At 41.1% G+C, this 25,515-nt stretch overlaps 2 protein-coding genes across 6 annotated transcripts; one reads left to right on the top strand and one right to left on the bottom strand.

Moving 5' to 3' along the window:
* Window positions 1–831: 831 nt before the first annotated feature.
* RWDD2B (RWD domain containing 2B) lies at window positions 832–5,904 on the bottom strand. 2 transcript variants are annotated; one of them, XM_083737349.1, is made up of 5 exons: window positions 5,782–5,904; window positions 3,818–4,046; window positions 3,668–3,735; window positions 2,971–3,333; window positions 832–1,341 (listed from the first exon to the last, which is right to left on the bottom strand). In XM_083737349.1, the coding sequence occupies exons 2-5, from the start codon at window positions 4,022–4,024 to the stop codon at window positions 1,107–1,109; spliced, it is 873 nt and encodes a 290-aa protein (XP_083593475.1). In that variant the 5' UTR covers window positions 4,025–4,046; window positions 5,782–5,904; the 3' UTR covers window positions 832–1,106. The 2 variants fall into 2 exon arrangements, with proteins under 2 accessions (XP_083593475.1, XP_083593476.1); XM_083737350.1 differs by lacking the exon at window positions 5,782–5,904 and adding an exon at window positions 5,419–5,598.
* On the top strand, window positions 5,622–24,739 carry USP16 (ubiquitin specific peptidase 16). Of its 4 annotated transcripts, none has more exons than XM_083736470.1 (18): window positions 5,622–5,679; window positions 11,369–11,471; window positions 12,555–12,736; window positions 12,930–13,033; window positions 14,031–14,134; window positions 14,371–14,558; window positions 14,981–15,076; window positions 15,688–15,818; window positions 16,528–16,615; window positions 17,062–17,140; window positions 17,763–17,854; window positions 18,403–18,456; window positions 19,900–20,076; window positions 21,134–21,794; window positions 22,402–22,496; window positions 22,750–22,836; window positions 24,168–24,324; window positions 24,425–24,739. In XM_083736470.1, exons 2-18 carry the CDS (start codon window positions 11,411–11,413, stop codon window positions 24,547–24,549), a joined length of 2,481 nt encoding a protein of 826 aa, XP_083592596.1. In that variant the 5' UTR covers window positions 5,622–5,679; window positions 11,369–11,410; the 3' UTR covers window positions 24,550–24,739. The 4 variants fall into 4 exon arrangements, with proteins under 4 accessions (XP_083592596.1, XP_083592598.1, XP_083592597.1 ...); XM_083736472.1 differs by lacking the exon at window positions 5,622–5,679 and adding an exon at window positions 6,154–6,303; XM_083736471.1 differs by lacking the exon at window positions 5,622–5,679 and adding an exon at window positions 6,298–8,175.
* Window positions 24,740–25,515: the final 776 nt, after the last annotated feature.

Genomic DNA, 25,515 nt, shown 5'->3' with positions numbered 1-25,515 from the left:
TTCTTTTGTTGTTGTTAAAAAAAAGTCATCTTCACAGCCACAGGCAGCAGGGTTCAGTCTCATGTAGGTTCCTCTGATACCCCACTCAGACCGTAGATGTCAACTCCTAGGGGCCAAGGTTTCCTTCGGTTCCCCTCCCCACCCCATGTTGATGGACATTGCCATTCAAACTGCGTGTCCCATGTCTAGCGATTTATTGTGAAGGGCAGGGCTTACCTCCACGTCCTGCCCCCACATTTCATTCAAGTTGGCATCCCTGCCTCAGACACTTGATGGGAGGCTAATGTGTTCTCTAATAAATAGAGCTTTTAAAAAACAAGTGATCTTAGTAGCATACATAGAATCTGACAGGAGGGGTTTTTTCCAGTTTAGGATTAGGATAGTGTTCATATTATGTACTGGAGAACTCGGGGGCTCATTGTGGGTAGTTCAATGGAGGATCTGTAAGGTGGATCTTTTCCTGAAAGCCTGCTCATTGCTAATTATTTTCCCTGTAACATGGTGCTTTAGGATACTGGATGCTTAAAAGTTGTACTATAGGTTCACACATGACAACAATGAGGCCTTAGACTCCTGACCTACAGATGTTCTACATATAAGCATATGCTCAGGAACTTCCAAGTTTCACAGAAGATGGAAATATAAGGCATAAAGTCTGAAATAGGCTACATAGGTAATTATGAGATTATGGGTACATAGGTATTTGAGATTATGCGAATTGTTTAGATGAATAGATCAACTGCATTGCTTTTATTGTTTGTCATTAGCATTAAAATGTTATCTTCAATTAAAATCAAACTTGTTTGGACATTCTTATCAGATGTAAATGAGTAAAGTTCTTAGTATTTATTTATTTTTTAAAAAGTAGAAACATAGGACAAGATCCAACGTTACACCAGTGGATGCAATTGGATTTTCTCCTGCCAACTCACTCCCCAAAATGCTCCAGAAGGTCCCACAACACATTTGGGATGAAAAGGGGAGGGGAGGAGGTACAAGTCCTGTCGTCATAAACAGAAGCGGGACATCACAATTACATGTCACCCACAGAGGACTGCTAAAGTTTCATTTAAGTGTTCCATGTGATTTTTCCACCTCTTGATGATCTATTGTCCTTCAACTCCAAAGTACAGTTGAAAAATATCACCACATCCACTGTCAAGTAAAAAATGATACAATTGTCCCAAATCCATGTGATTTCCTCTGGCACCATGTGCATCAAATATTTTTTCTTCAAAAGTACAAAACTTCTTTTGTTTCCCCATTTGAGCTTCAGTCCCTTCTAAGCAAATGTCTTCTCTGTGACGTATTAAAATTCTCTGCCATGATAATCTTCTGATTCTAAATTCAATGAGAGAATCACACATTCAGAAAACACAATAAGCCCTACCCAACTAAAATTACTTCTGACTTCGTCCTGCTGAGGCCAATGGAATTTATTAGTCACAATTAATTTAAATCCTAGTGTGCTCAATAGAACTTAAGACACGGGCTAATATATTCTGAAACTGTAAAAGGAACAATATTACAAAAATATGACAAACCTTTCTTTATATAAATATTCTTAGAAGCAAAGTGTTGCATTTATTACACCACAGTATCCATTACAACACTCCTAAATCTGTTTTCTATTATATTCTATTATAATGAAAGTGGGTAACTTATATAAATTACAGGGGAAACCCTCCTGGGCTCTTATAGATTTGGAAGAGACCACAAGGTTTATCTAGCCCAATCTACTGCAATGCAGGAATCTTTCCCCAAATGTGGGGCTCGAACCAACTCTACCATGCTCTACCAACTTTAATATATTTATATATAACCCTTACTAAATAAATAAATAGATTCTAGTGGACGGTCAGCCTCCTTGCCACTGAGGGGACTATGATTTGAAAAGAGCCTATTTTCAGTATTCACATTCCATGTTCGTATTTGAGGTGATGAATATTCTTTCTTGAAAGAGAGAGATTGTGAGAAACAGAATGAAGTCACTGGTAAAAACTAGAAGCCATTTACTAGTTTATTCAGTGGTACCTCGGGTTAAGTACTTAATTCGTTCTGGAGGTCTGTTCTTAACCTGAAACTGTTCTTAACCTGAAGCACCACTTTAGCTAATGGGGCCTCCTGCTGTTGCCGCGCAGCCGGAGCACAATTTCTGTTCTCATCCTGAAGCAAAGTTCTTAACCCGAGGTACTATTTCTGGGTTAGCAGAGTCTGTAACCCATAGCGTATGTAACCTGAAGCGTATGTAACCCGAGGTACCACTGTAGTTCCTGATTTCCTCACAGTGCCACCAGAAAGATTTTGGCAACAAAAAGTGGCCTGAACCATGGCTTGAAAGTTTCTTCTGACATTAAGATATTGGATTGCAACTACCCTCCAGATCTTGTAGACTACAACTCCCATCAACCCCATCCAAAATGATCAACAGTCAGGGATGATGGGATCTGCAGTCCACAGCATTTGGACAGCACCATGTTGACTACCCCTAATTTAAGTGACCATCGTATTCCTACAAACCTGTGAAAACCTTCGGCAGCACATATACTAAAATTGGAACGATAAAGAGAAGATTAGCATGGCCCCTAAAAAAAAAAGAAAACCTGTATTCAATGACTTGGTCACCCACTTGCGGCTCTACATCTCTTGCCTCTACTTCATAAGTTTTCTCAGTTTCTTCTGCCAACAGAGAGCTTTCCATCATATTTTTCTTGGTGATGAAACAGTCACTGACAATCTCATCATGAGATGAGGGCTTTGAAATATGGAGCCAATTTTTACTTGGCAAAAAAGATCAAGCAACTGCCTAATCAGTGCTAAATTATGGTGCTGTAAAGTATAACTGGCAGAATAAGCACAGGAAGGATTCTGAATACACAGTGAAAAATATTAGTTTCAGGAATTTATGACTGAAGTAAACCACCAAAAGGTAGCAACTCAAGAATGCAAGATATAAAGTGAAAAACAAACCTTGCCCAAAACTCCTCACACAGGCTCTGCTGGCCCTCTACACAAATGATACCTGGTTTCCCGGGCATGCTAAATCCAGACAGAGAGAGTTCCTTAGCCCAATCAACTATATTCTTTCTTTTGTGTTTGTTATAAATGTGATGACTGTAAATCCATAGTCTAGTGAAAACATTATCTGACTTCTGAATACTTGATTTCATCGTGCTGGAAGATGAGGGATCTCTGCTGATGTAAGCAGTGCCATGTTCTTTAATCCATTCTCGTGCACTTAATATGCAGACTTCACCAGCACAGTGTGTCTTCAAGTAGGTTATAAGATCTGTGTTCAGCTGTACCTGCTGTGATCGGCTTATAGATGGAGATCTAAAGGAGGAGGAATGATGGCATTGTTTAGAATACAAATGAAAGGATTGAAAAAATGGAAGAATCTAGTTTTCCTTAATTATTGGGAATGCTCTGGGGTGACCTTAGGCTCACACAATCTCCTTCCCTTTCTTTCTTCTTTGTGTGTGAGGGATAACGTTTAAAGATTCCATTTGCTGGGGGAGGGGAAAGGATACATCCCTGAATTCTCATCGCAGTCATTAGAATTATTATACTGCATAAGACAGTTAAATGCAGACTTTATGTTTACAACAGAATAAACAATGCATTTCAACCTTTAGGCCACTTTTCTCTATATCAAAATATGTAGTACCTGATAGTAATTTCTGGAAGAACAGCTGGGTATTTTAATGGGAAAGCACAAAACAAAGAAAGTGGAATCTAGAAAGGAATTCAAAGAAACAGAGATTACTAAATATCTAGTCTCAAATACCATACTTCATTCAGAATGATGATGCCTTACCTTATTTCCATCCGCAGTGTCTAATTCTAAATTCAATGTAAACTGTATTTTTGATGATGGCTCTTCCAAGGTGCATCTGTCAATGTGATCCTTCAGTTCTGCTAAAGCCAGTTGGTCAGTCACTTTAAATTCATCTTTATTGGGGAACATACTAGAAAGCAAATCTAATTCAGAAAGTTGTAGTTCAGCCTCTTCCAAGTTGCTCATTTTAGATATGTTTATATGATTCCTAAACAAGTTAGAGGGAAATAGTGTTAGTATTTGCAGCTTCTGGTGCTGTATATGGCTATATTTGATGGGACAAACACATGAAATCTTTAACTGGTTCCAGAATATTACCATTAATTTCTATGTCCTTTTTGCCACATTGAAGGAATTGAAACACAGATTCCCATCAACATCTATTTTATTGGCAGCCCAATAATATGCACATTTATTTCCAAATGACTGCATTGGATTGTAAATTTGCATCCCCATCCTATGCATGTTCACTGTGATAAGTGTGGTTTACAGTGCATTCCAACACACAACCCAATACTGAAGTTTAAGATAGCAAGTAGTAGTTTCCTCAGGTGGAAGGGGGTGTGCAGCAAAGACCCAAGTTTCAACTGAAAAGCTACTGCCAGTAGTTACCCTACTGCCTGTGGGAGGAGGCACGTTTGGATAAACTAGATTTGAAACCTTGTGGACTATGCCTCAATTATGCCAGCCAGGAGCTAGAATAGCAAAACTCATACAGAAAAATACCACACACACACACACACACACTCATATTTTGACCTGCCTGGCCGGTTCCAAGCCAACAGGATTTGGGATGCAAGGGGCAATCAGCTACTTTTCTGCTCTCTAACCAGGATGAGGATCACTCTGATACTCCCAGATAAACTTGCATATGACTGCAGCCTTACAGTGCAATCCTGTAAATGCATATTCAGCAACAAGTTATATGGAGTTGTATAAGATTTACTCCAAAGTCGATACAGGGCTACAGCCTTAGGTTCACGGATTATGGATCACTGATGAGTGCATCTTGTAGGTTATATGAGTTTCCAAAGAACAGTTAACAAAGATTTGAGGTATATATTGAAAAAAATTAGATCAGCGCCTGAAAAAGATTGCATAAGCATGGGCCACGTGGCACATTCTTATGCACGTTTACTCAGAAGTATCTACCACATAGACAGAGCCTTCACCCAGTCAAATGTTAAATAGATATGCCTTTTGCACTAGCTGATCATTTACATTTTCACACAGCAATTCTATGCATGTTTACTCAGAAGCAATACAGTCTCCATAGCGGTGTATGTGGATTGCAGCCCCGGATGTTGAAACACTCAACCCTACATTTTTTTCACATTTCCAACTATCCAGGTTATCCTAAATTCGGCACTTTCGTTTCTGTGTAAGCAGATAGCCATCAGGGGATTTCTTTCTTTCTGATTAAGGGTTGATATTCCATATTAGGGATAGGATAGAACCACTGCAATCAACTGATCCAATAACCCTGTTTCCATATAGTTAGATACAGATGCACGGAAATATAAATCGAGCTCCACCCGATCCCAAATTAAAATACCGTGACCGCTTGCCTTTGCTGCTACCTTGTGATGGGGGCGGGGGAGAGAGAGAGAGCACGCTGGCCAAAACCACACTAAAAACCTGGATTTCTCAGCAAAGTTCCCGTCTACGAGCACCCTTCACTTCTGCCCTGGAAAGTTCACAGCGAACCCGGAAGTTGGACTCGGTGCGGCTTGTTTATCCTTCGGTTCACTTTAAACTGGACCACAGACTTCCTCCCAGGGAGTCCCTTCCCGGCAGCCAACGCACCGGAAGTTCCTGCTCAGCAAAGCGGCCCTTCTACGGTAAGAAATCTATGCTCGGCGAACCGTCAACTGCTCCCCCCCCACACACACTTTTTTTTGTGCCGCTCTACAGGACTGTTGATGTCCGCCTCAAATATTCACCTCAGACGCAGAGATAGGTCGCGAACCGTTTAAATCCGGGACGTTTCTTTCCGGCTAAGGAGCGCGGGCGACACCTCGGGACTCCTTCGCCCCATGGTGCGCAGTTGCTCGCTCTCCACCCCCCCCCCCCGGCCCACTTTGCCCTCACCGGCCGCTTCATTTACTTTCGTCTTCTCCGTGACGCAACGCAAGAACGTTTTCCTATTGGCTCTGGCTTTTGTCAGTAAGGGCAGACTAGGCGGGGTTAAGGTGACGTGACCAATCGCTTTGCTGGGGGCTTCCTCCCACCCGGCAAGTTGCGGCGCGTTCCAGTAGAAATTGCAGCGAAGCTCGTTTTCTGAAGGGAGAGGAGAGCTGGGCCAGTCGCGAGCTGCGTGTTTCTCCCTCGACTCTCAGACGGTGACGCGGCGCAGAGGCTGCCACGGAGCCGTGGGGACCGTTGGTCTCTCCAGGCATGCGGGGTGCTGTCGCGGGGCTTTATTTGTATTTCCTTCACCAGACTTTTCGCTTAAAGGCTTGCAGGTGAGTAGTATCGTCCCTCTTAAGCCCATGTAGTCGCAAAGGAGGAGGAGGCGGCAGTGCCAGGTCTGTCTTGGCTTGGCTTTCTTGGAGAGGCAGAATATTTTGCCCTTCCAACCTGAAGCTGCCAACTTCTGAAGGGCTCTACTCCTGGGTATGAAGGGAGGGGAGGAAAAGGTTTTGTGTGACTGCGCAGGAACACGAGCTGGGTCCAAGAAGTGCAGCACTCCGTGTCCGGTTAAGCAAAGTGGCCAATTCTCTTGCTGGTCTTTGGTCCTGCGCCTGTTAAAGGCAGCAGGACATGCAGAAGTTTCGCAGGCGGGCTATTTTCTTAAGATGGAAAGACAGTATTAGGCCCCCGCAATAATTTGAGCGCGCTCTCTGCCATTAACGTGCGCTAAGCAAATGGCACTGGCCAAGCAAGTCACGGGGATAAGAAGCCGTTGTTGTTGTTTAGTCGTGTCCGACTCTTCGTGACCCCATGGATCAGAGCACGCCAGGCACTCCTGTCTTTCACTGCCTCCCGCAGTTTGGTCAAAAGAAGTCGTAGGGAAATGTTTTCACCGGTTTTAAGGTCTGCATGCAGGACAGGTTAGCTATTTACAGTACAGTATTCCCAACACATGGTTTTATTTGTGGTTTTTTATATTTCAAATTGTCTTTTTAATATTTCAAATTGTCTTTTTAAATTGTCCAGTAGCACCTTATAGACCAACTAAGTTTGTTCTGGTATAAGCTTTCATGTGCATGCACGCTTCTTCAGATACACTGAAGCAGAAGTCACCAGATCCTTATACAGTCATACCTCGGGTTACAGCCTTTTTCGGACCACCAAAACCCGATAGTACCAGAATGGGTTACTTCCGGGTTTCGGTGTTCGCAGAAGCGCCGAATCGCAACCCGTGCATGCGCAGACACAGGTTGCGAACATGCATCCCACACAGATCACGTTCGCAACCCGAGCATCCACTGTATATAGTGGGACGGTGGGGTGGGGTATTTCTCAGTAGAGTAGTAGGGGATGGGTGATTGGCTCAATGGGTATGGTAAACATGTTGACGACTGCAATTAGTCCTACAGGAAAAAGCAAGGGATAGTATGCAGATGACCAAAAATAGCTTTAGCATGTGTAATGAGACAAGAATCCAATATCTCTATTCAGACCAGGTCTCTCCGTAGATTTCAGTTTGGTAATAAGTTGTAATTCAGCAACTTCTCTTTCAAGTCTATTTCTGAAATTCTTTTGTAATAAGACAGCTGCTTTGAGATCTTGTATTGGATGTCCTGGGAGATTGAAGTGGTGTCCTACTGGTTTCTCTGTCTTGTGATTCCTGATGTCAGTTTTTTGTTCATTTATCCTTTGGCATTGGGTTTGCCTGTTTGTCCAATATAGAGAGTTGAAGGGCATTGCTTCTAACATTTTGTATGCCATAAAATGCTAGCAGTAACACACTTGTGACGAAACAGGTGTTTTCCTCCTCTCACAGCATCCCAGTTGCTAATAATTCAGTGGATGCAAGGGAATGAGGATGTGTCCCAAACTGCTCAATAACCATGCTTGTGTGAGCATTTACTTGTTTTATGTTATAGGAAAGGGCCTTAAATTTAAAACTTTATGCCCTGAATTGTGTTTAACTCCTGTCAGAACACGAGACTCTTAATCTCAGGGTCGTGGTTTCAAGCCCCATGTTGGGTTAAAAGATTCCTGCATTGCAGGGGGTTGGACTAGATTACCCTTGGGATCCCTTCCAACTCCAGAATTCTGGGAAACTAATTGAGTTAAAAGTGAGAAAGAAGCAGAAATATGGACTTACATCAATGTAAAAGACTGCTCTTCCCTTTTCCAGGGGTGCTGTTTCTACCCCAGAGATTGCGGTGAGTAATAGTGCAGAAAGTTGAGCAAAGTATTCCAGGGACTCGACCTACACTGAATTTGTTTTTGTAGGGAGGAGAAGCCAGAGTAGGTAGACTATTTTGAAAACATATGTAAAGATGTCACAGTAGTAATTCTTGAGTAATCCCTACAGCAGTACAGTTATACTGTATTTGCAGAAAGTCTATTTATTTGTCAGCGTGTATCCCTGCTGTGCAGGCAGTCTATGGGGATTGGAATATGAACAGCCCTAAACTGTTCATAGTTAACATACACAAAAATGCATTTACCTTTCTGATTACTGTTGTGTTAAAAAAAAAATCAAAAACCAAGATTAGGATCTGAAAGCTGCTATGGGCATGGCCAGTGGATCTTTGTTGTTCAGATTATTTTTTTTAAATAGTCAAAAGTTTGCTCTGTGTCCTGGCTATTCCATATTGGACACATGAAGCTAAGTCACATGTTTCTCAGGATAATTTCCAAAATAGAATGTAAGTTCTATATAATCAGGCTAACCTGTCATTTGCCCAGGGAAGCAGCAACAATAGGAGCAAAATATGTACAAGCATGTAGAATATGTTGTAGAGGTAACAACAAATCAAGACCACCAAAACCTGTACTACTGAAGTTTGTGCTGGCAAATAAACATGTTCCCTAATACTTTCTGTTGCAGAACGTTACCTGCTTCTGAGTGTTCCCAATACAACAGAGTACTTTTTAAAGTATCTAAATCAGAGCTTTCCAAACAGTGTGTCACGACACGTTAGTGTGTCGGCTGCAGTGTGTAGGTGTGTCACATGAACACTCCCTGCGCTCCTCCTGGGGCTGCAAAGGGTTAGTTTAAGCTCTGGTTTGCTAGTAAAACTGAATTTCTGTGATGAGAAATGATGCATGTCCCAAAAGTGTGTCACCAACTTGAAAAGTTTGGAAAACTCTGATCTAAATCCACACCCTTATATTGTAGCATTTTGTAGTTTAGTGATATCCCATCAGACTAGCTTAACCTGCTGTGCTAGAACATGACACTTCACTTCATATTTAACCTCAGAAATATTATCTGCTGCACTTGTATGCATGTCAGTAATTTTATTTATTACATTTATATCCTACTTTTCCCCAAAGAGGCTCAGGGCAGTACACAGGGGGCTCTCCTATTTTATCCTCTCAACACTATTGTGACAAAGAAAAAATGACTTGCCTGTGACCACCCAGAGAGCTTTAGGGTTAAGCATGGATTTGAACTCAGTATCTTTGCAGTCAAAAGTCCAATGTTATATAATAGACTGCATGAGCACTGCCATTGAGTTTCAGCCTTCCTGTACATAGTGGCACATTTAAGGGATCAAATCTTGGCTTGATAAGCCAAGATACAAATAACTTTCTGGTAACAGCTTTGTTTCTTCACAGGACAAGTAACCTGCAGTTAACCATAGCTTCCAATTATGTCCAGATTTGAAACTGATTAGCAGCTTCTAAACAAGTCAGGATATGGAAGCCAATGTCAAAAAATGGCATACAATCAAGCAAAAAAATAATAGTTTCTCGGTTCAAGTGAAATGAGAAGCTGTGATTAAGTGAAGTTTCCTGAAGGGGGAGCAGTGTGGCTACATACAAGTGCCTGAAGCTCTTGCATATCTCAGCTTCTCAAGCTGACATTTGGTTACAGTGGTGCCTCGCAAGACGAAATTAATTCGTTCCGCAAGTCTTTTCGTCTTGCGAGTTTTTCGTCTTGCGAAGCACGGTTTCCCATAGGAATGCATTGAAAATCAATCAATGCGTTCCTATGGAAACCGCCTTCAGACCAGGTTTGGGGACAGTCTGTCCCCCGACCTCTTCTGAAGGCCGACGGGGGGGGGCGAAAGTCTTTGCTTCCCCCCCCTTCCCGGGACAGCGGAGACTTCTCCGCTGTCCGGGGCGATCTTAAAATGCTGGCGGGCGGCAGCGCTGCCGCCCGCCAGCATTTTAAAATCCCCCGGGAAGGCAGGCAGGGGGGACAAAGACTTTTGCCCCCCACCCGCCTTCAGAAGAGGTCCAGAGGGCTCTCCAAGCTGCGGATAGCAGCCTGCTGCCCCGCGTGAGGGGCAGACATTCGCAGCTTGGGGAGCCCTGCAGGACTTCCCCGCAGGGCTCTCCAAGCGGCGAATGTCGGCCCTGCGCGGGGCAGCAGGCTGCGCACCTTCCCCTCTGTTCCCGGACCTGTCCTGAAGGCTTGCGGTGGGAGGAGGGCTTTCCTCCCCACCGCCAACATTCAGAATGCTGTTCTGAATGTTGGCGGTGGGGAGGAAAAACCCTCCTCCCACCGCAAGCCCCGGGAACAGAGGAGAAGCGCTGCGCACCTTCCCCTCTGTTCCCGGACCTGTCCTGAAGGCTTGCGGTGGGAGGAGGGCTTTCCTCCCCACCGCCAACATTCAGAAGGCTGTTCTGAATGTTGGCGGTGGGGAGGAAAAACCCTCCTCCCACCGCAAGCCCCGGGAACAGAGGAGAAGCGCTGCGCACCTTCCCCTCTGTTCCCGGACCTGTCCTGAAGGCTTGCAGTGGGAGGAGGGCTTTCCTCCCCACCGCCAACATTCAGAATGCTGTTCTGAATGTTGGTGGTGGGGAGGAAAAACCCTCCTCCCACCGCAAGCCCCGGGAACAGAGGAGAAGCCCTTCGCGCCTTCCCCTCTGTTCCCGGACCTCCCACCGCAAGCCTTAGGACAGGTCCGGGAACAGAGGAGAAGGCGCGCTGCGCTTCCCCACTGTCCCCGGAGATTTCCCTATGGGCTTTCGTCTTGCGAAGCAAGCCCATAGGGAAATTCGTCTTGCGAAGCCGCTAAAAAATCGGAAAACCCTTTCGTCTTGCGGGTTTTTCGTTTAGCGAGGCATTCGTCTTGCGGGGCACCACTGTATCTGAATATGCCCAATATATTCCTAAAATGTATTCTGCTGTTAAACAACTTTGTATACAGTACTTTGTGCAAACCTGGATTTTGGGCTTGCTTGGTTGCAGTGTTGCCACTTTCAACCTCAATTTCCAAGGACTGATATACAAAAAAGGAAAATATGACTGGTGACACAAACTCTACCCCACTTGCTCCATGGCACATCATTATGTTCAGAGTTACCATCATCTTGAGGAATTGGGTCTTGAATGTCTTCTAGTGTTTTTTAGGTCTCCTTCAAAATTGAGAATGATAATATTTCTTTCTCTTTTAGGCCATAAATGTTTGATGTGAAATAAAACCTTGGAGCAGCAGCATGGGAAAAAGACGAACAAAGGGGAAAAACATGCCACCAGATGACTCATCGGATATAGCAGGTATGCTTTGTAATTGTAATACAGTCAATCAGTTTCATAGCTCCGAGGAAGAAAAGGTTTATATTCTTACTTCCTTGGCAGAATGTAATATCTTAAAGGTGTTTGTCCTAGTGCAAATCAAATAATGTAGAGAACAACAGTATTTAAATTCATATTTAAGGGGCAATCTCATGATTTAATTTACAGTAGGCCTTGGACTTGCCAAAGGTTTGACTCCAGGGAAAGGTTTGCCCTTCTCAGTGAAATTTATGGGTTAACATTTACGTTTGCCCGACTCCTGTTGACTTCATTGCCTAGTTTTCTCTGAATTGGGACAAAACATCTGACAATTAGCTTGGAACCTGATGCTCTATGATCATAGTCATGATGAGAAGATTAAACAGCAGTGCAGCTTTATCCTCAGTATGAAATGGCATAATTACTTTTCTTCTCCTGCCTGAACCTCCCTGTGTACAAACAGGTTTGTTGTGCTTGTGATCCCATTATTTCCAATTCTTAAATAAATAATATCCATTTGTACAGTTATTAAATCTCTTTTGATGGATATATGACAAAAATAGGACATTGGAATGGGGCTTGGGAAAGGACACAGCATTAAGACCATGTCAGAAAGAAGGCAATGATACTGGGTTATATAAGTTCATGCAGTTAAAGGAAGACACCTGATTCTTTTAAAGAAAAAATGTTTTAAGAACAAATAAAACAGGTCTCGCTCAGAGAGCTATAGAGCTTTCATTTTGTACAAAAAATCACAAGCTCTGTTGGAAGCTTTAGTAGAGCAGTACCAGCAACTATTGCTTCTTCTCACAGTTCTTTGGCTATATGTCTTAGGTTTTTGTTCACTTATCACACCAGTGTCTCACTGTGCACCCAGGAAGCTACTGTGGCAGATGTAGAATTGTATCATTTAGTTCTCACAACAACTCTGTGAGGTAGGTTAGGTGGCAGGACAATAATTTGCCCAAAGCCACCAGGGGAGTTGCACTGTACAGCAGAGATTAGAGTATCTCTACCCCCATACCACATTCGTTCTAAATAATGTCCCTTCTAAATTTGCCTTGCCTTGTTGAAACTTCCCAATAGAACCTATATGCAAGCACCTTCGCAAAGGATTGGAACAAGGTGGCCTGAAAAAGGTGTTGCAGAATGTGGACTGGAGCTCCTGCCAGGATTGCCGAACATCAGACAGTGAGACCTGTGAGAAATCTGAAGAGAAAGCAGAAGATGGACCTACAATATGGTTATGCCTGAAATGTGGCCACACGGTATTTTTCCCCCTATAATATGCATACCAAGGGTGGGAAATGTATAATTGCTTTGTTTCATTAGCACTGAACAGTACTCCTTATAGTAGAACTATTCCTTATTGCAACTATTTGAAGGTTTCACTTTAAAAAGTTTAATTCAACAACTGTTGATTTGCAACCTTAATTGTATTTGCAACTGTTGCTATTCCAGGGCTGTGGCAGAAATTCTCAAGAAAAACATGCCATAAAGCATTTTGAAACACCAAGATCAGAACCTCATTGTTTGGTTCTCAATTTGGACAACTGGAGTGTGTGGTGAGTTTATCAATATTCCAGTTAGAAGGATACATGGGTTTTTCCCAAACGTTATTGGAATTATTATGTAACTTTTTGTGCAGTGTACCTGACTTATTTTATTTACCATTTCTGCCATGCTTTGGCTGCATACTTAGTTTTCTCTCTTCCTCCTGTATGAGGGGTTCCTCTTACACCATCTTCCTATAGAAACCATTATGGAACTCTTATTCTGAATATGTGCCAGCACACATGGAGTGCAACATATAACAAAAAAGGGAATCACTACCTAAATTCTTGTGTTGTCATACTAATTAAGGGCCTTGTAATTCATCCCAGACTACAAACATTCTTTCATATTTTCTGTGGCAGTAACATGGTTTATCATAAATGCTTTGTATTTTCTTGAGAGGCTCACCGGTATAGTGATTCTGAACCCCTTCCCCATATTGTCATAGCGCTTGTGTTGTAAATTGTTTATAAATATCTCTGGCACACAAACACAAAAGCTTATACATCAGAAATTAAGGATTAAATAATACATAACTAGTAGCAATAATCAAGTACTAAGATTGAGTAAAACTTGTATTGATTTATTAGGAAACAAGAACTCTGCGGCTCTGTGAGACTTCTAAGTGAACTTACTAGAATTTGCTGCTAATATAGATTTGATTCCTTGATTTATACAATATATCAAGTTTAGTCTTAAAATTGCTGTATTTGTCTACTGTGCAAAATTGTTTGTCATAGACAACAGCTTCTGAGAACTTAATAGCTGGACATTTTGTAGTAAAGAACTGCAAAATTCTAGCTGATATTATATATATATATATATATATATATATATATATATATATATATATATATAAAAGGATCTGATAACCACTTTCATATCATATGTGAATACAGATTTAGTTTGAAATGTATCTACATCATGATATGCACTTTCTTTTGAAGCTGCACTGGGCTTCTGGGTGTTTTTTTTATTAATATTCTTTTCTCCTTTTTGTGGATGCAGGTGCTATTTGTGTGACAACGATGTGCCATACAATAGTAATGGTCAATTGGGCCAGCTTGTAGATTATGTTAGAAAACAAGCACATGTGAACATGCAGAATACAGGTAAGTTCTGACATCATTGGGACGTGCCTACTGATTTAGAAATTGATGGGTTTTTTGTTCACTGTCACCTTCCAGACTAGAATGTACTAGAAATGTCAATTTACTTTTGTTATGTGTAGCAATGAATAGACCTTAGGAGGTCTAGCTTTTCTCTGAGTAGTATTAGTAATTGTTGCATCCTAACATCTCTCGGTTTATTGCATTTTGAAACACAAAATGAATTGTTTTTATTTCAGCATCAAAAGAAGAAGAAAACAAGCCATTGGAAAACAAAAAAATAAAGGACCACCGAAATGAGGAAGAGAGGGAGAAAAAAGAGATATTGATGAAGGACAACAAACTTCATTTAAATGGCAATGCAGAAGTGACAGTGAAGGGCCTCAGTAACCTGGGGAATACCTGTTTCTTTAATGCAGTTCTGCAGGTATGGTGGAGATTCCTAGCAACTCCTAGACTCCTGATCTCCCCCCACCCTCATTTACGCTGAAGTAGCAACAGGAGCTTCATTGCTTACCAGTTCTGTTTCTTGACAAATATCAAGTTGCAAGCTCTTATCTTTTAAATCCCTGTATACCCAGTATTATGAAATGTATTATCCTGAATGCATTTGTCTGATTGCTGGGGAACAAAACCTCTTTGTCCTGAATGCTAATAGCATAAGGTGGAGAAGTGGGAAAAAATTTGTGGGAAAATGATTGTCATTTTTCTTGCTGACAATCTTGTTCTCTGTCTTTATTTGAATAAATTGTGGTCTCAAAAGGATTTTGAACATAAGGAAATGTTTCTAGGTATGACAGTGAGTTCCCAAACGTGTTAATCATTGACTCTAAACAAAATTTCCTGCAGAACTTATCACAAACACCAGTTCTGAGAGAGCTGCTAAAGGAGGTTAAAATGCCGGACTTGGCAATTACACTTGAACCACCAGAATTCTCAATAACGGTATGTTAGCTGTTGTTTTATGGTGTGTTGAAATTTTTAAGAGGTGGATTTAAGCAAGCTTGACCAAAAAGCCTGTGTCTGGAGATTCTTTGATCAGTCTGGCATTTTGGCGATGGCCAGGTCAGTTGACGCCGTGGCCTGCTTCAGATACAATGGCTTAGTGCTATATGAATAAGCCCCAGGCTCATTTACTACCTCATCCTGCTCCTGTATTATAATGTCGAAGATATCAGAAGCTTTCATTTCAGTTTCTAGCTAACCACAGTTGAACATCATGTCCAAGCCTGAACAGATGCGTTTAGCCTTAATTAGTTTCAGAAAACAAAGCCATGATAGCTCCTTTTCAACCCCTTGACCCATGTCCCAGGCATTTTCTTTCCTCGTGGTTCCCTGACCCTCATGACTAGCTGTGTGAAGGAAAGGGGCAGAAATTCCCATTGTGTGACAATTCTTTTGCAAGTGCTGCACTGGATACAGGCTACAAAATTTACAAAAATACTCATTTTGTTGAGGGCAGTCCAGACGTTTTTCTATATCGCTTCAAATGAATGAATGGCAAATTACTTGTTAAAATGTATGTAATACAAATGCTCTCTTTGTGTGGTGTTCAGGAACCCATGATAGTTACACTTGATCAGCCAAGACCTCTTACACTAGCCATGTGTCAGTTTCTGACAGAAATGCAAGAGACTAAAAAAGGAACTGTGACCCCCAAAGAACTCTTCTCTCAGATCTGTAAAAAGTGAGTATCTGCCTGAGTTGTAATGTTAATATTGAAAAAGCTTACATAAAACGGTGAATTGCATATATTGGTTGGCCTATAGAGCAATTTGATTGGGTTAAGGCATTTTAGGTTGTATTTCTTCCTGTACATCATGAGATGTTAGCATTGTCTTATAAATACTTGAAGCTGAAAACAGGCTTCATGTCCACATGTCTCAGTTCCAGTCCTGATTAGTTTATGCCACAGTGACCAATAAAAGGCCTACAGATTATGGTTTGCTGGGAATGAAACAAATCACAACCCCAGGTTTGGCCATAACCGCAAGCCTGGGATCATGGCTTGTTCCGCCACCCATGATTGGGAGGTACAAAGCAACCAAGATCACCACATTTATGGTAAACCATTACCAAGGCCAGTGATATCGATTTCTAATTAGACATGCAAAGGATTGTGCTGCACATTCATTTAAGGAACAACATGTTTGATCTTCATGATGACTGCCAAAATTATGTAAGGAACAATAAAATGAAACAAGGAAGTTTCTTTTTTATAACTTCCTAGAATGTAAAAATGCAATGTAATGTAAAAAACAAAAGGAGAGCTGTTAAGTGATGTGAGCCTTTGTTTTTCCCTACCAAGTTATTTCCCCACTTTTTAAATGTTTATATGTCCTTACTGTAATATTTTGAATTTAAATCTTTATCCTTTATGTTGTTATATTTAACAGAGCTATACGATTTAAAGGTTATCAACAGCAAGACAGCCAGGAACTGCTTCGCTATTTATTAGATGGCATGCGGACAGAAGAAATCCAAGTAAGTATCTAGTACAGAATGTCTGCAGCCTGGAACTCCTTGTCCTCTTAGTGCACAAAGAGCATTGTGGAGAATGGTAGGGCAGAACAAAGGTCAAGTGGGTGGTTCAGCCCCACTGCTCCATCCACTGCTGCTTGCTGGGAAAGGTGTCTATGCTTAATTCTGAGTAAATATGCATTAAATTGGGCTGTCACAGAATCAGAAATGTGAAAAAATATGTGTATATTAATTATAATGGAGAGTATTTATTTCCTGACACCTTTCAGTATTGGCAAATGTGCCCATAGGCCCCAAACGCTTGGAAACCCCTGCTTTATAATGCAGGAATATGTAGAGTAGCTACCTGTTTTTACTGTTAAGGTGGTGATTAAACTTGAAGTTTAGTAGAATGAACAACAACAAAAATGTTTAGCTTTGTTACAATTTACAATTCTATTTATTTCTAGCGTATTTCTGCTGGAATTTTTAAGGCACTGAATAATTCTACTGATAAAGAAAATGAAGAACTAAAAAAGAAGATCAAAGGTAACAACTTCTATCAGTTCCTCACCTTGGGCATTGTTTCTATATTAATTTTGGTATCCAAAGAGTTGCATATGAAACATGTGCTCATTTCTGCCCTGTCACAGCTACAAAAAAGGCTGCTGAGGATTCTCCAGAAAAGGATGTGATATGTGCCAGGGGAAATTATTGGGGAAATTAATTTTCTTCCTGCCTTATGTGCATGCAGAGGTGCTTTTCACTCACACCAGATCCTTGCTGATAAATAAATAACTGAAAGTTGCATCAAAATTGCTTGGCAGTCAATAGCACTTTCAAAAGTGGGTTGTGATATGGGGAAGTGGGGCTGTTTCATGTGTTTAATAATTCCAGTGGACATGAGCAAATGCTTTGCATCTTTTTCAATTCCAACCCATCTATTCACTGGAGAAAGAAAAACAATAGTTAATATATAGAATGTTCACCGTACCATTGGGAACTATTATTCAACTCCATTTCACTTCTCCTTTCCTAAGGAGCTATAATGTCTTAATGATACTCATGGGTTGGGAGTGGGGGTATCGTCTTGTTCAACTCACTGTAGCTCTTCATACAATAACATCCTCAGATCAAGATAAAGTTTTAATGCTTTCTCTTAATATTTCAGAGTATGAAAAGGGAAAGGTGACACTGAGCTTTGTGGACCGTATTTTTGGTGGAGAATTAACAAGCACCATCATGTGTGAGGAGTGCCAAACTGTAAGTGGCTTTCCTTTTTGATATAACCTAAATAGCTTATAAATTTGGTGACAAGCAGAATGACACAAGGGCTCTCTTTGCTGTTGCTGACTTGAGATTTCTATAATGACCTACATCCCAGACACTACCTTTGATGGGGGAATGAAGTGTGCATGAGTATGTCCTATAGTTCTACAAGTGTTCTTGCAGAACTGGAAATCTTATAAGCTGGAGGAGCTGCTGTATAAGATTTCCAGTCACCTATTGGCTTTTACTTGTAATTCCAAAAAATGTTGGTATTTACATTCAGGTGAAAGAATAGAGCAATAATAGCAGCCCAGTCTGCTTTTGTATCTTGCTTTCCTACTTTCAAGAATGGGACTTCTTATCCTTCTTTGGCACCTAATCTTAGATTTGAGCACTCTCTCTCACTCACAGCACTGGGACCCCCCACCCCTTGAAGCTGGGGATTATTTTTCAATAAACGTATTTTCACATAACTGAAGATATAATGGTTGTTCTCAAACTCAGGCGATTTTTCTAATACTATGATAAAACGTGTATTTCAGATTTCATTAGTGCACGAGTCATTCCTTGATTTGTCACTCCCTGTCTTAAATGAGGTAAGATCAGATTGCTTTTTTTTTTTTTAGGCTGTTGTGCTCATGGAATGACTTTGTTTGTGCATCAAAACTTCTCTTCCCTCTGTTTTCCCCTACATGCCTCCCACAACTCCCCCAGCCCTCCAGAGCAGATGTGGGGGGTTCAGCGAGAGGAGAGGGAGGAGAACTTCAATTGTGCAAACAGAAGTCATTCTACAGTTGGTATCCTTGTGCTCACAGAAGAGCTTTTGATCTAGTAGACGTCTTTGTTAAAAGAAGAGGAAGGGAAGCAATTTTTGCCAATTCCTCCTCCAGCCCCAAGAATCTCCTGAAAATCATTTCCAAAAAGCAGGAGACCCTCCAGAACAGCATGGAAGATAGCATTTTCATGTTGTTGTTGTTTAGTCATTTAGTCATGTCCAACTCTTTGTGACCCCATGGACCAGAGCACGCCAGGCACTCCTGTCTTCCACTGCCTCCCGCAGTTTGGTCAGACTCATGTTTATAGCTTCGAGAACACCGTCCAACCATCTTGTCCTCTGCCGTCCCCTTCTCCTTGTGCCCTCCATCTTTCCGAACATCAGGGTCTTTTCCAGGGAGTCTTCTCTTCTCATGAGGTGGCCAAAGTATTGGAGTCTCAGCTTCAGGATCTGTCCTTCCAGTGAGCACTCAGGGCTGATTTCCTGAAGAATGGATACGTTTGATCTTCTTGCAGTCCAGGGGAAGATAGCATAGGATTGCAGAAGAGAGAATAATATGAAATTGATTTCCATCTTCTGTCAGTAGCAGAGGCATCCACTGAATGAAAGTTCTGCATATATGAGGAGAGGGGTTGCTGATTCCCTCTAACCATCAGCATAGGTACCGTGTACCTCAAGGGACATGCTTCGAGAAAGTCTTCAAATTTTTTAGAACATTTTTTTGGGGGGGGGGGGACAGTGAAGCTTGCAGTAAGAGAATTTCCAAAATCAGGCATGCAGCTGTACAAATTTATATGTGTACTACCATTTATTACATTTTATGGGTGCTTGCTCTCAAGCCCATCACATATGGGGTTCCTAAAAAGCTAATGGAGTAAACCATTCCTCCCTGCTAAAACAGCAGGGACGAGGATCCTTTACCCCTCAAGAAATTGTCCAACTCCCATAAGCCCAGCTGGTGGTCAGAAATGTAGTCCAGCAACATCGGCAGCAGTGCTTGGCATGCTGGTTTCTCCTGCCTTCATCAGTGAGATAGTATATAAAGGAAATCCCTATCCCTTGTTCTTAAATTTGAATGTGGTGAGGAACATTCAAAGAAACCCCCACTTTCCAACAAACTGTTGTGAACAATAGAAATATCCAGCTGAATATTCCCTCCCCCCCATCCTGTTTTCCTTTGTTCATTTGATGTGCCAGTATCAACCCAAATATTGGAGTTGATGCCCCACCATGTCTCTGAACTGTTTATCGCTTTCTTTTTAAGGGTGGCAAGAAAAAACCCAATAATAATAATAATGTTAGAAAGATGCAAGAAAAAGAGATTGAAGATGATGAAGACAACACAGGGAATGATTGTTATTTGAAGGAGAAAGAGGAGACTCCTGGTACAAGTAAGCATCTCCTGAAAAAGGCAAAGAAAATGGCCAAAAAGCAATCAAAGGTTAGTAGAGTATCAAAGTAGAAAGCAGTTCTGTACACTTACCTCTTAAATACGGATGGTTGAAGAGTTGCTACTAGTACTGCACTGAGCATTGTAGGGTTTTGGTAGGGGTGTTAAGAAAGCCCCCCCCCCCCCTTCTCTTTACTCTTGTGCAGTTGCTTACTCCTGTTTTACACAGCCTTTGTTTTTCTCCCATCTCCCGCTGTTTGCGCATCTGTTTAACTTGTAAGGACTTCGTCACTGCAGAATCACATGACAATCGCGGATCACCTAACAAACATATTATGCTGCAATGTAGCCATATAACTGATAGTGAACACAGGCCTCTTACTGCTCTTATTCTGAATAGAAGGTATGCATCCCTGTTGCCCAGACATTAAGGCCAGTGCTCTATCTTGCCAGATTGCACTGGCTGTTTCATTGCTCATCTGGACTCATTTTCACCTCAGTCCAGTTTTTAAAGTTGAGCATATGTGACTAAATGCATATATTTGTACTGCATTACTTTCCGATAGGCATCCCCATCCACATTCTGTCTCTGCTAACCAAGTGTTGAGAGAGCATTGACATTATTCTAGCCAACATGGCAAATTGTCAAGGAGATTGCTAATTTGTAAAATGGTGGAATATGTGCTCTTAAAACAGCAGTGAGGACCACCCTTGTTCAGCTTCCATTAGCCTTGGCCAGAATGGCCAGTGATGAAGGATGATTTGGGGGGGGGGGGGGTAGCCAAGCATTAGTAGAGCCACAGGTTCCCATCCCTGTCTTAGGTGCTTCCTTCCCACGAATTGTTGTAAATCCCTTATTTTTACCTGTTGTTTTAAGTTCCTTTGGCTGAACTACCAAACTATTTCATCTACACCAGATTATGGTTTGGCCTTAAGTTTGAAGACAGCCTTACTGCTTACAGCTCGTAACAGCATCTATATGTAAATTAACTTGGAAGCTCAGTTTATACCAAACTTAAATGCCGTATCGTTTTATATATCTCTATGCAGCACAAATTAGGATAATTGTCCTTTTGGTACCCTTAATTTCTTGTATTTCCTTTGACAGAACCAACGCCGCCAGCAAAAAATGCAAGAAAAGGTAATCCCACTAACAGATATCTGTGCCACTGAAAAAATGGAAGGTGATCATGATTGCAGCAGTGAAACTGTAGGAAATGATTCTAAAGGTACCAGCCTAAAACAAGACGAGGAGTCATGTAACCCATGTGAAGAGCAGTCCATGGATCAGAAAGAGAGTATGAATGAGCAAGAGGGAACAACTGAAGTACAGAATGAAAATACAGGAAGTTCTGATCAAGAGGCAAACAATGAAGCCACAATGGCTGTTACCACAGAAGGCTTGGTTTCTGCTGTACAGTGTATTAATAAACGTGACAATCTGCCTTCCAAACACGATAGTCTTGATGAAGATGAGGATATTACCAATGGCTTTAACAAATTATCCTTGGATGAAGAGCCTAGCGACGATTCAGAAAGCTTGAATGATCTTCACGATTCTGAGACAAAAATGTATGAAGTAGTAAATGAGGATCCAGAAACAGCATTTTGTACCCTTGCAAACAGAGAAGCTATGAACACAGAAGAAGGTTCAGTGCTTCATTGCTTGTATCAGTTCACTCATAATGAGAAACTTTGTGAGAACAATAAACTGCTGTGTGATGTATGCACACAGAGGCAAGTTTGTGGACCAAAGACCTCTGGAAAAAGTATGCTCTTAAATATTTTCTTACCATGTCAGCCTAGCATATATGACTTCACAGGGAGCAGGGGGGGGAGTTGGAAGTGCGTGTATAGCTGTTATAAAGGCATAGACAACTGCATGTAGTAGTGTCCTAAGTAATCCTAGAGAATTGGAGATAGTTGTTTAGAGTGAGTATACAATTTGGCTGAAGTTGTATTTTTGAAAACTAATCACATAGTGACAAAACTGAATGGGAGTAGCAGCTTTGATACTTGTTTATTCAAAAACAGTTGTTTTCCAGATGTTTTGGACCACAGTTCCCAAGCTTCCAGCTTGGACTGATGGGAGCTGTAGTCAAAAACATCTTCAAGGTACAAAGTTGGTAAAGCCTGGTATACATTAATTTGTTTGTATTTTGAGTGTTACAAATTTATAAAGGTCATTGTGAAAAGCTCTATTAAGCATGAGCTCAGAATCGGAGTAGCATAAATTGAGCTCTTTTCAGTCAAAGCAGTCAAAGTTTTAGCATGCCTGAAGTCTCAAATTATGTGATCCGTTATATTGCATTAGAACAATTCCATGACAGAATTCTTTAAAATCTAATAAATCATTTTTTTTCTTTTGTTCTGCAGATGTCAAGAAACATGTATACACTAATGCCAAAAAACAAATGCTTATTTCTCTCGCTCCTCCAATTCTAACGCTTCATTTAAAAAGATTTCAACAGGTATAAATGTTTCTGTAAAATAAGTTTTAAGTCCTTGCCTTCATCACTGTAAGCAACATTGCTAACAGGAAAATGCTCAAGAGAGAAACTGGGAAAATTCTTATTGCCATATTACAAGTATATTTGAGCTATAAAAGAAATAATTTAAATTTATAAGAATTCTTGTCTTGAAGATCAGAAGCTTTGTTCTTAAATCACTAGATTGTGTCCTTTTCATGCATTTTATTTGCCACTGTCTCTGCTATCCTTCTAGACTGGATATAATCTCCAAAAAGTGAACAAGCACATAAAATTTCCTGAAGTAATGGACTTGGCTCCTTTCTGCTCAGTTAAGTGCAAGGTAAGCAAAGAGAAAGGTCTATTTAAATTTCCACCATTTTTCTCATGCAGAAGAACAGCTTTAAAAAGTCAGCCACACAAGTTTAACTTGTGCACATAAAATCTTGTGTGTATCCAGTAAAGAGATGCTTACTATGTGTATGTATTCAAAACCTGATAGCAGCCTGTGCTTTTCATATATCTGATCCTACCTTTCTACAGAACTTTCTCCCTCCTTCCAATCCCAAATACCCATTTGTTTCTTGAAGCATCCCAGTGGAAACAGCCATCATTGTCTCAAACTCAGTACATCAAAGACCCAACCTCTTTCCTCTGAAACCCACCCCTCATAATTTCTGGCTTCTGCCTTCCCTTGAGTGCCCCAGTGTGGCCTTAAAGTAAGCAGCCTAATGTGATGAGGGTGACTGGTTTGGAATAACCATATTTCTCTTCTGGCCATCATGCTGTCCTGGGAAATGCTGTCTCTTTTTTTCTAGATCTGACTCATTTAATTGTGAGCTCTATGAAAACAAGTTATTCTACTTCCCCCATATACTAGATAGCCCATAGACACTGCTTTTGGGGTAAGATGATCCCCTGGTATTCCCTCAGTCCTGGACCACTAGGCTTCTATCAGCACCTAAAATAAACACTTTGCCCTGTTCAAATACATGCTACTGAACATTCTTAGGGCTCACCCACACCACTTTCTGTTTTTGATAGCCAGGTTGCTCACTGGGGAAAGATGGGTCTGAGCACAAAACATGTCATGGCCTAACTGTACTGGCTACCAATTCGTTTCTGGGCCTAATTCAAATTGCTGGTTTTGACCTATGAAGTCTTAAGCTCAGGGCTGTACTACATCAGACTGCCTCTCCCCACATGAACCAACCTGAGCCCTGCGCTCTCACCTGAGGTTTTCTCTGTGGGTGATAACACATGAATGGGCTTTTGCAGTGGTGCCCCCTTTGCCCAAGGACGTATGCTTAGCATCATCACACTTTTTTTAGATGCCAGGCAAAAATATGGGTTATTCACCTAGGCCTTTGATTGTAATTTTAGTGGGGTGGGATCTATTTAGATATGATTTGTGTATTTGGGCTGTTTTATCCTCTAATTTTTAGTCTCATTCTTAGCCAAATTGTTTTATTATTCACCTTTTTCTATGTTTTTGTTTGAAATGCTCCTTTTATTAATAGATAAATGCTGTCCCTTATAGTGTTTCCTGTTTATTAGCTGAGCTTGGTAAAGATAATTGTATACTAGTGCGGAAGAACGACCAAACATTACGATTTTTGTGATGCATTATAAAATCAACCTTCTTGAAGTATTTTGGATACCTTGTTTTCACAGAATGTTGTAGAGGGCAGTTCAAGAGTATTGTACTCTTTGTATGGTATTGTTGAACATAGTGGCACTATGAGATCTGGTCACTATACTGCCTACGTGAAGACGAGAGCTACTAACAACCAACTTTCTGATCTTGTCCTCCATGGCAAGATTGGACAAAGTAAGTTGCACCAGTGTTTTTACCCTAGATGACCAATGTAAAATTACTTTCTTGCCAAATTACTGGAATTTAATGACACACACCTTTTTTTTCTGTTCAGCTTCAGAGACTGAATCATCCAAAGGACAATGGTTTCATATTAGTGATACACATGTGCAAGCAGTGCCTCTAGCCAAAGTGCTGAATTCACAAGCATATCTTCTATTCTATGAAAGACTACTGTAAATGAGCCATTTTCTTTTACAGCTGATTTGAAACCAAGGAAAGTTGCACCAAAAAAAAAAAAGCTATCATGTTCAATTAACTTAATATTCCATGTTCAATTAACCTGATAATCAATCTACACTGGTTTTGTCTTACCCACATCTGAACACAACTTACATGCTTTTAAATAAAAAATAAATGTTTTATCTAACATGAATTTAAATGACATTTTTACCTCTTTTATGAACATTCTAGTGCTACATGGATGCAGAAGTAGGGCTCTTGTTCTCTTAAAAGTAGGCACAACTTTTTGCCGAGGGCCACATGTAACGAAGGCTATTAATACACATGCACCCATTTACTTCCCAACAGCAACAGAGAACAGTGTTGGAAGCAGTGAAAGGAGAAATCGGGAGCAGTAGAAGTTAAAAGGTGCTCTTAATGTCCCTGTACTAGGTGTAGGAACACGTTTTTTGCCTACCTGTGCCTTAAAGGCTTAGACGGCAATACAGAGCTACAGATGTCTTCTAATGCAACTTGGGAATGTGCCAAATGAAGTTACCTATTCAGCTTGTTGAAACATGATGACTTATAGCCACTAGGAGAGAGGCCATGGATATGTTTTCTATGAAGGGTGGTGGCAGGATGTATATAGTATTTGTGGAGCCTTGAAGAGAAACCAATTTGCAGGAATTTCTTGTGGAAAAAAAATGGTTGGCTTAATTGGCAGTCTAGTCTCCCATTACCCCACATGGGTAACAGAAAATAGATTTACCCCATTGTAGGATCAGAACCTAAGTAGGAAAAACCTGGGCTTAGATAGATAACAGCAAACAATCCGCCGTGACATATTGCTAGGACAAGGTATTCTATCCAAGACTGTTCCATTGAAAGAAGGTGACTTCCTACAGGAAGTCAATTCCAGAATCTTTCCTGGTTTTAATTGGATAGCAGGCCAATGGCAGAGGTGGTCATTTGTTGAGTGGA

This window comes from Podarcis gaigeae (assembly GCF_964106915.1).
Source record: "Podarcis gaigeae genome assembly, chromosome: 4".
Taxonomy (NCBI): Eukaryota; Metazoa; Chordata; class Lepidosauria; order Squamata; family Lacertidae; genus Podarcis; species Podarcis gaigeae.
This window is presented reverse-complemented; position numbering and strand designations above follow the sequence as displayed.

Excerpts from the sequence above, each read along its gene's own strand:
- RWDD2B (XM_083737349.1), bottom strand. The coding sequence starts at position 4,024 with ATGAGCAACTTGGAAGAGGCTGAACTACAACTTTCTGAATTAGATTTG. Across the intron at positions 3,334-3,667 it reads CTTCCAGAAATTACTATCAG|ATCTCCATCTATAAGCCGAT; the intron begins GTACTACATATT and ends CTCCTCCTTTAG. Across the intron at positions 1,342-2,970 it reads TGTGAGGAGTTTTGGGCAAG|AATCAGAAGATTATCATGGC; the intron begins GTTTGTTTTTCA and ends CATTGAATTTAG.
- USP16 (XM_083736470.1), top strand. The coding sequence starts at position 11,411 with ATGGGAAAAAGACGAACAAAGGGGAAAAACATGCCACCAGATGACTCA. Across the intron at positions 13,034-14,030 it reads TTGGACAACTGGAGTGTGTG|GTGCTATTTGTGTGACAACG; the intron begins GTGAGTTTATCA and ends TTGTGGATGCAG. Across the intron at positions 18,457-19,899 it reads CACTCCCTGTCTTAAATGAG|GGTGGCAAGAAAAAACCCAA; the intron begins GTAAGATCAGAT and ends TTTCTTTTTAAG.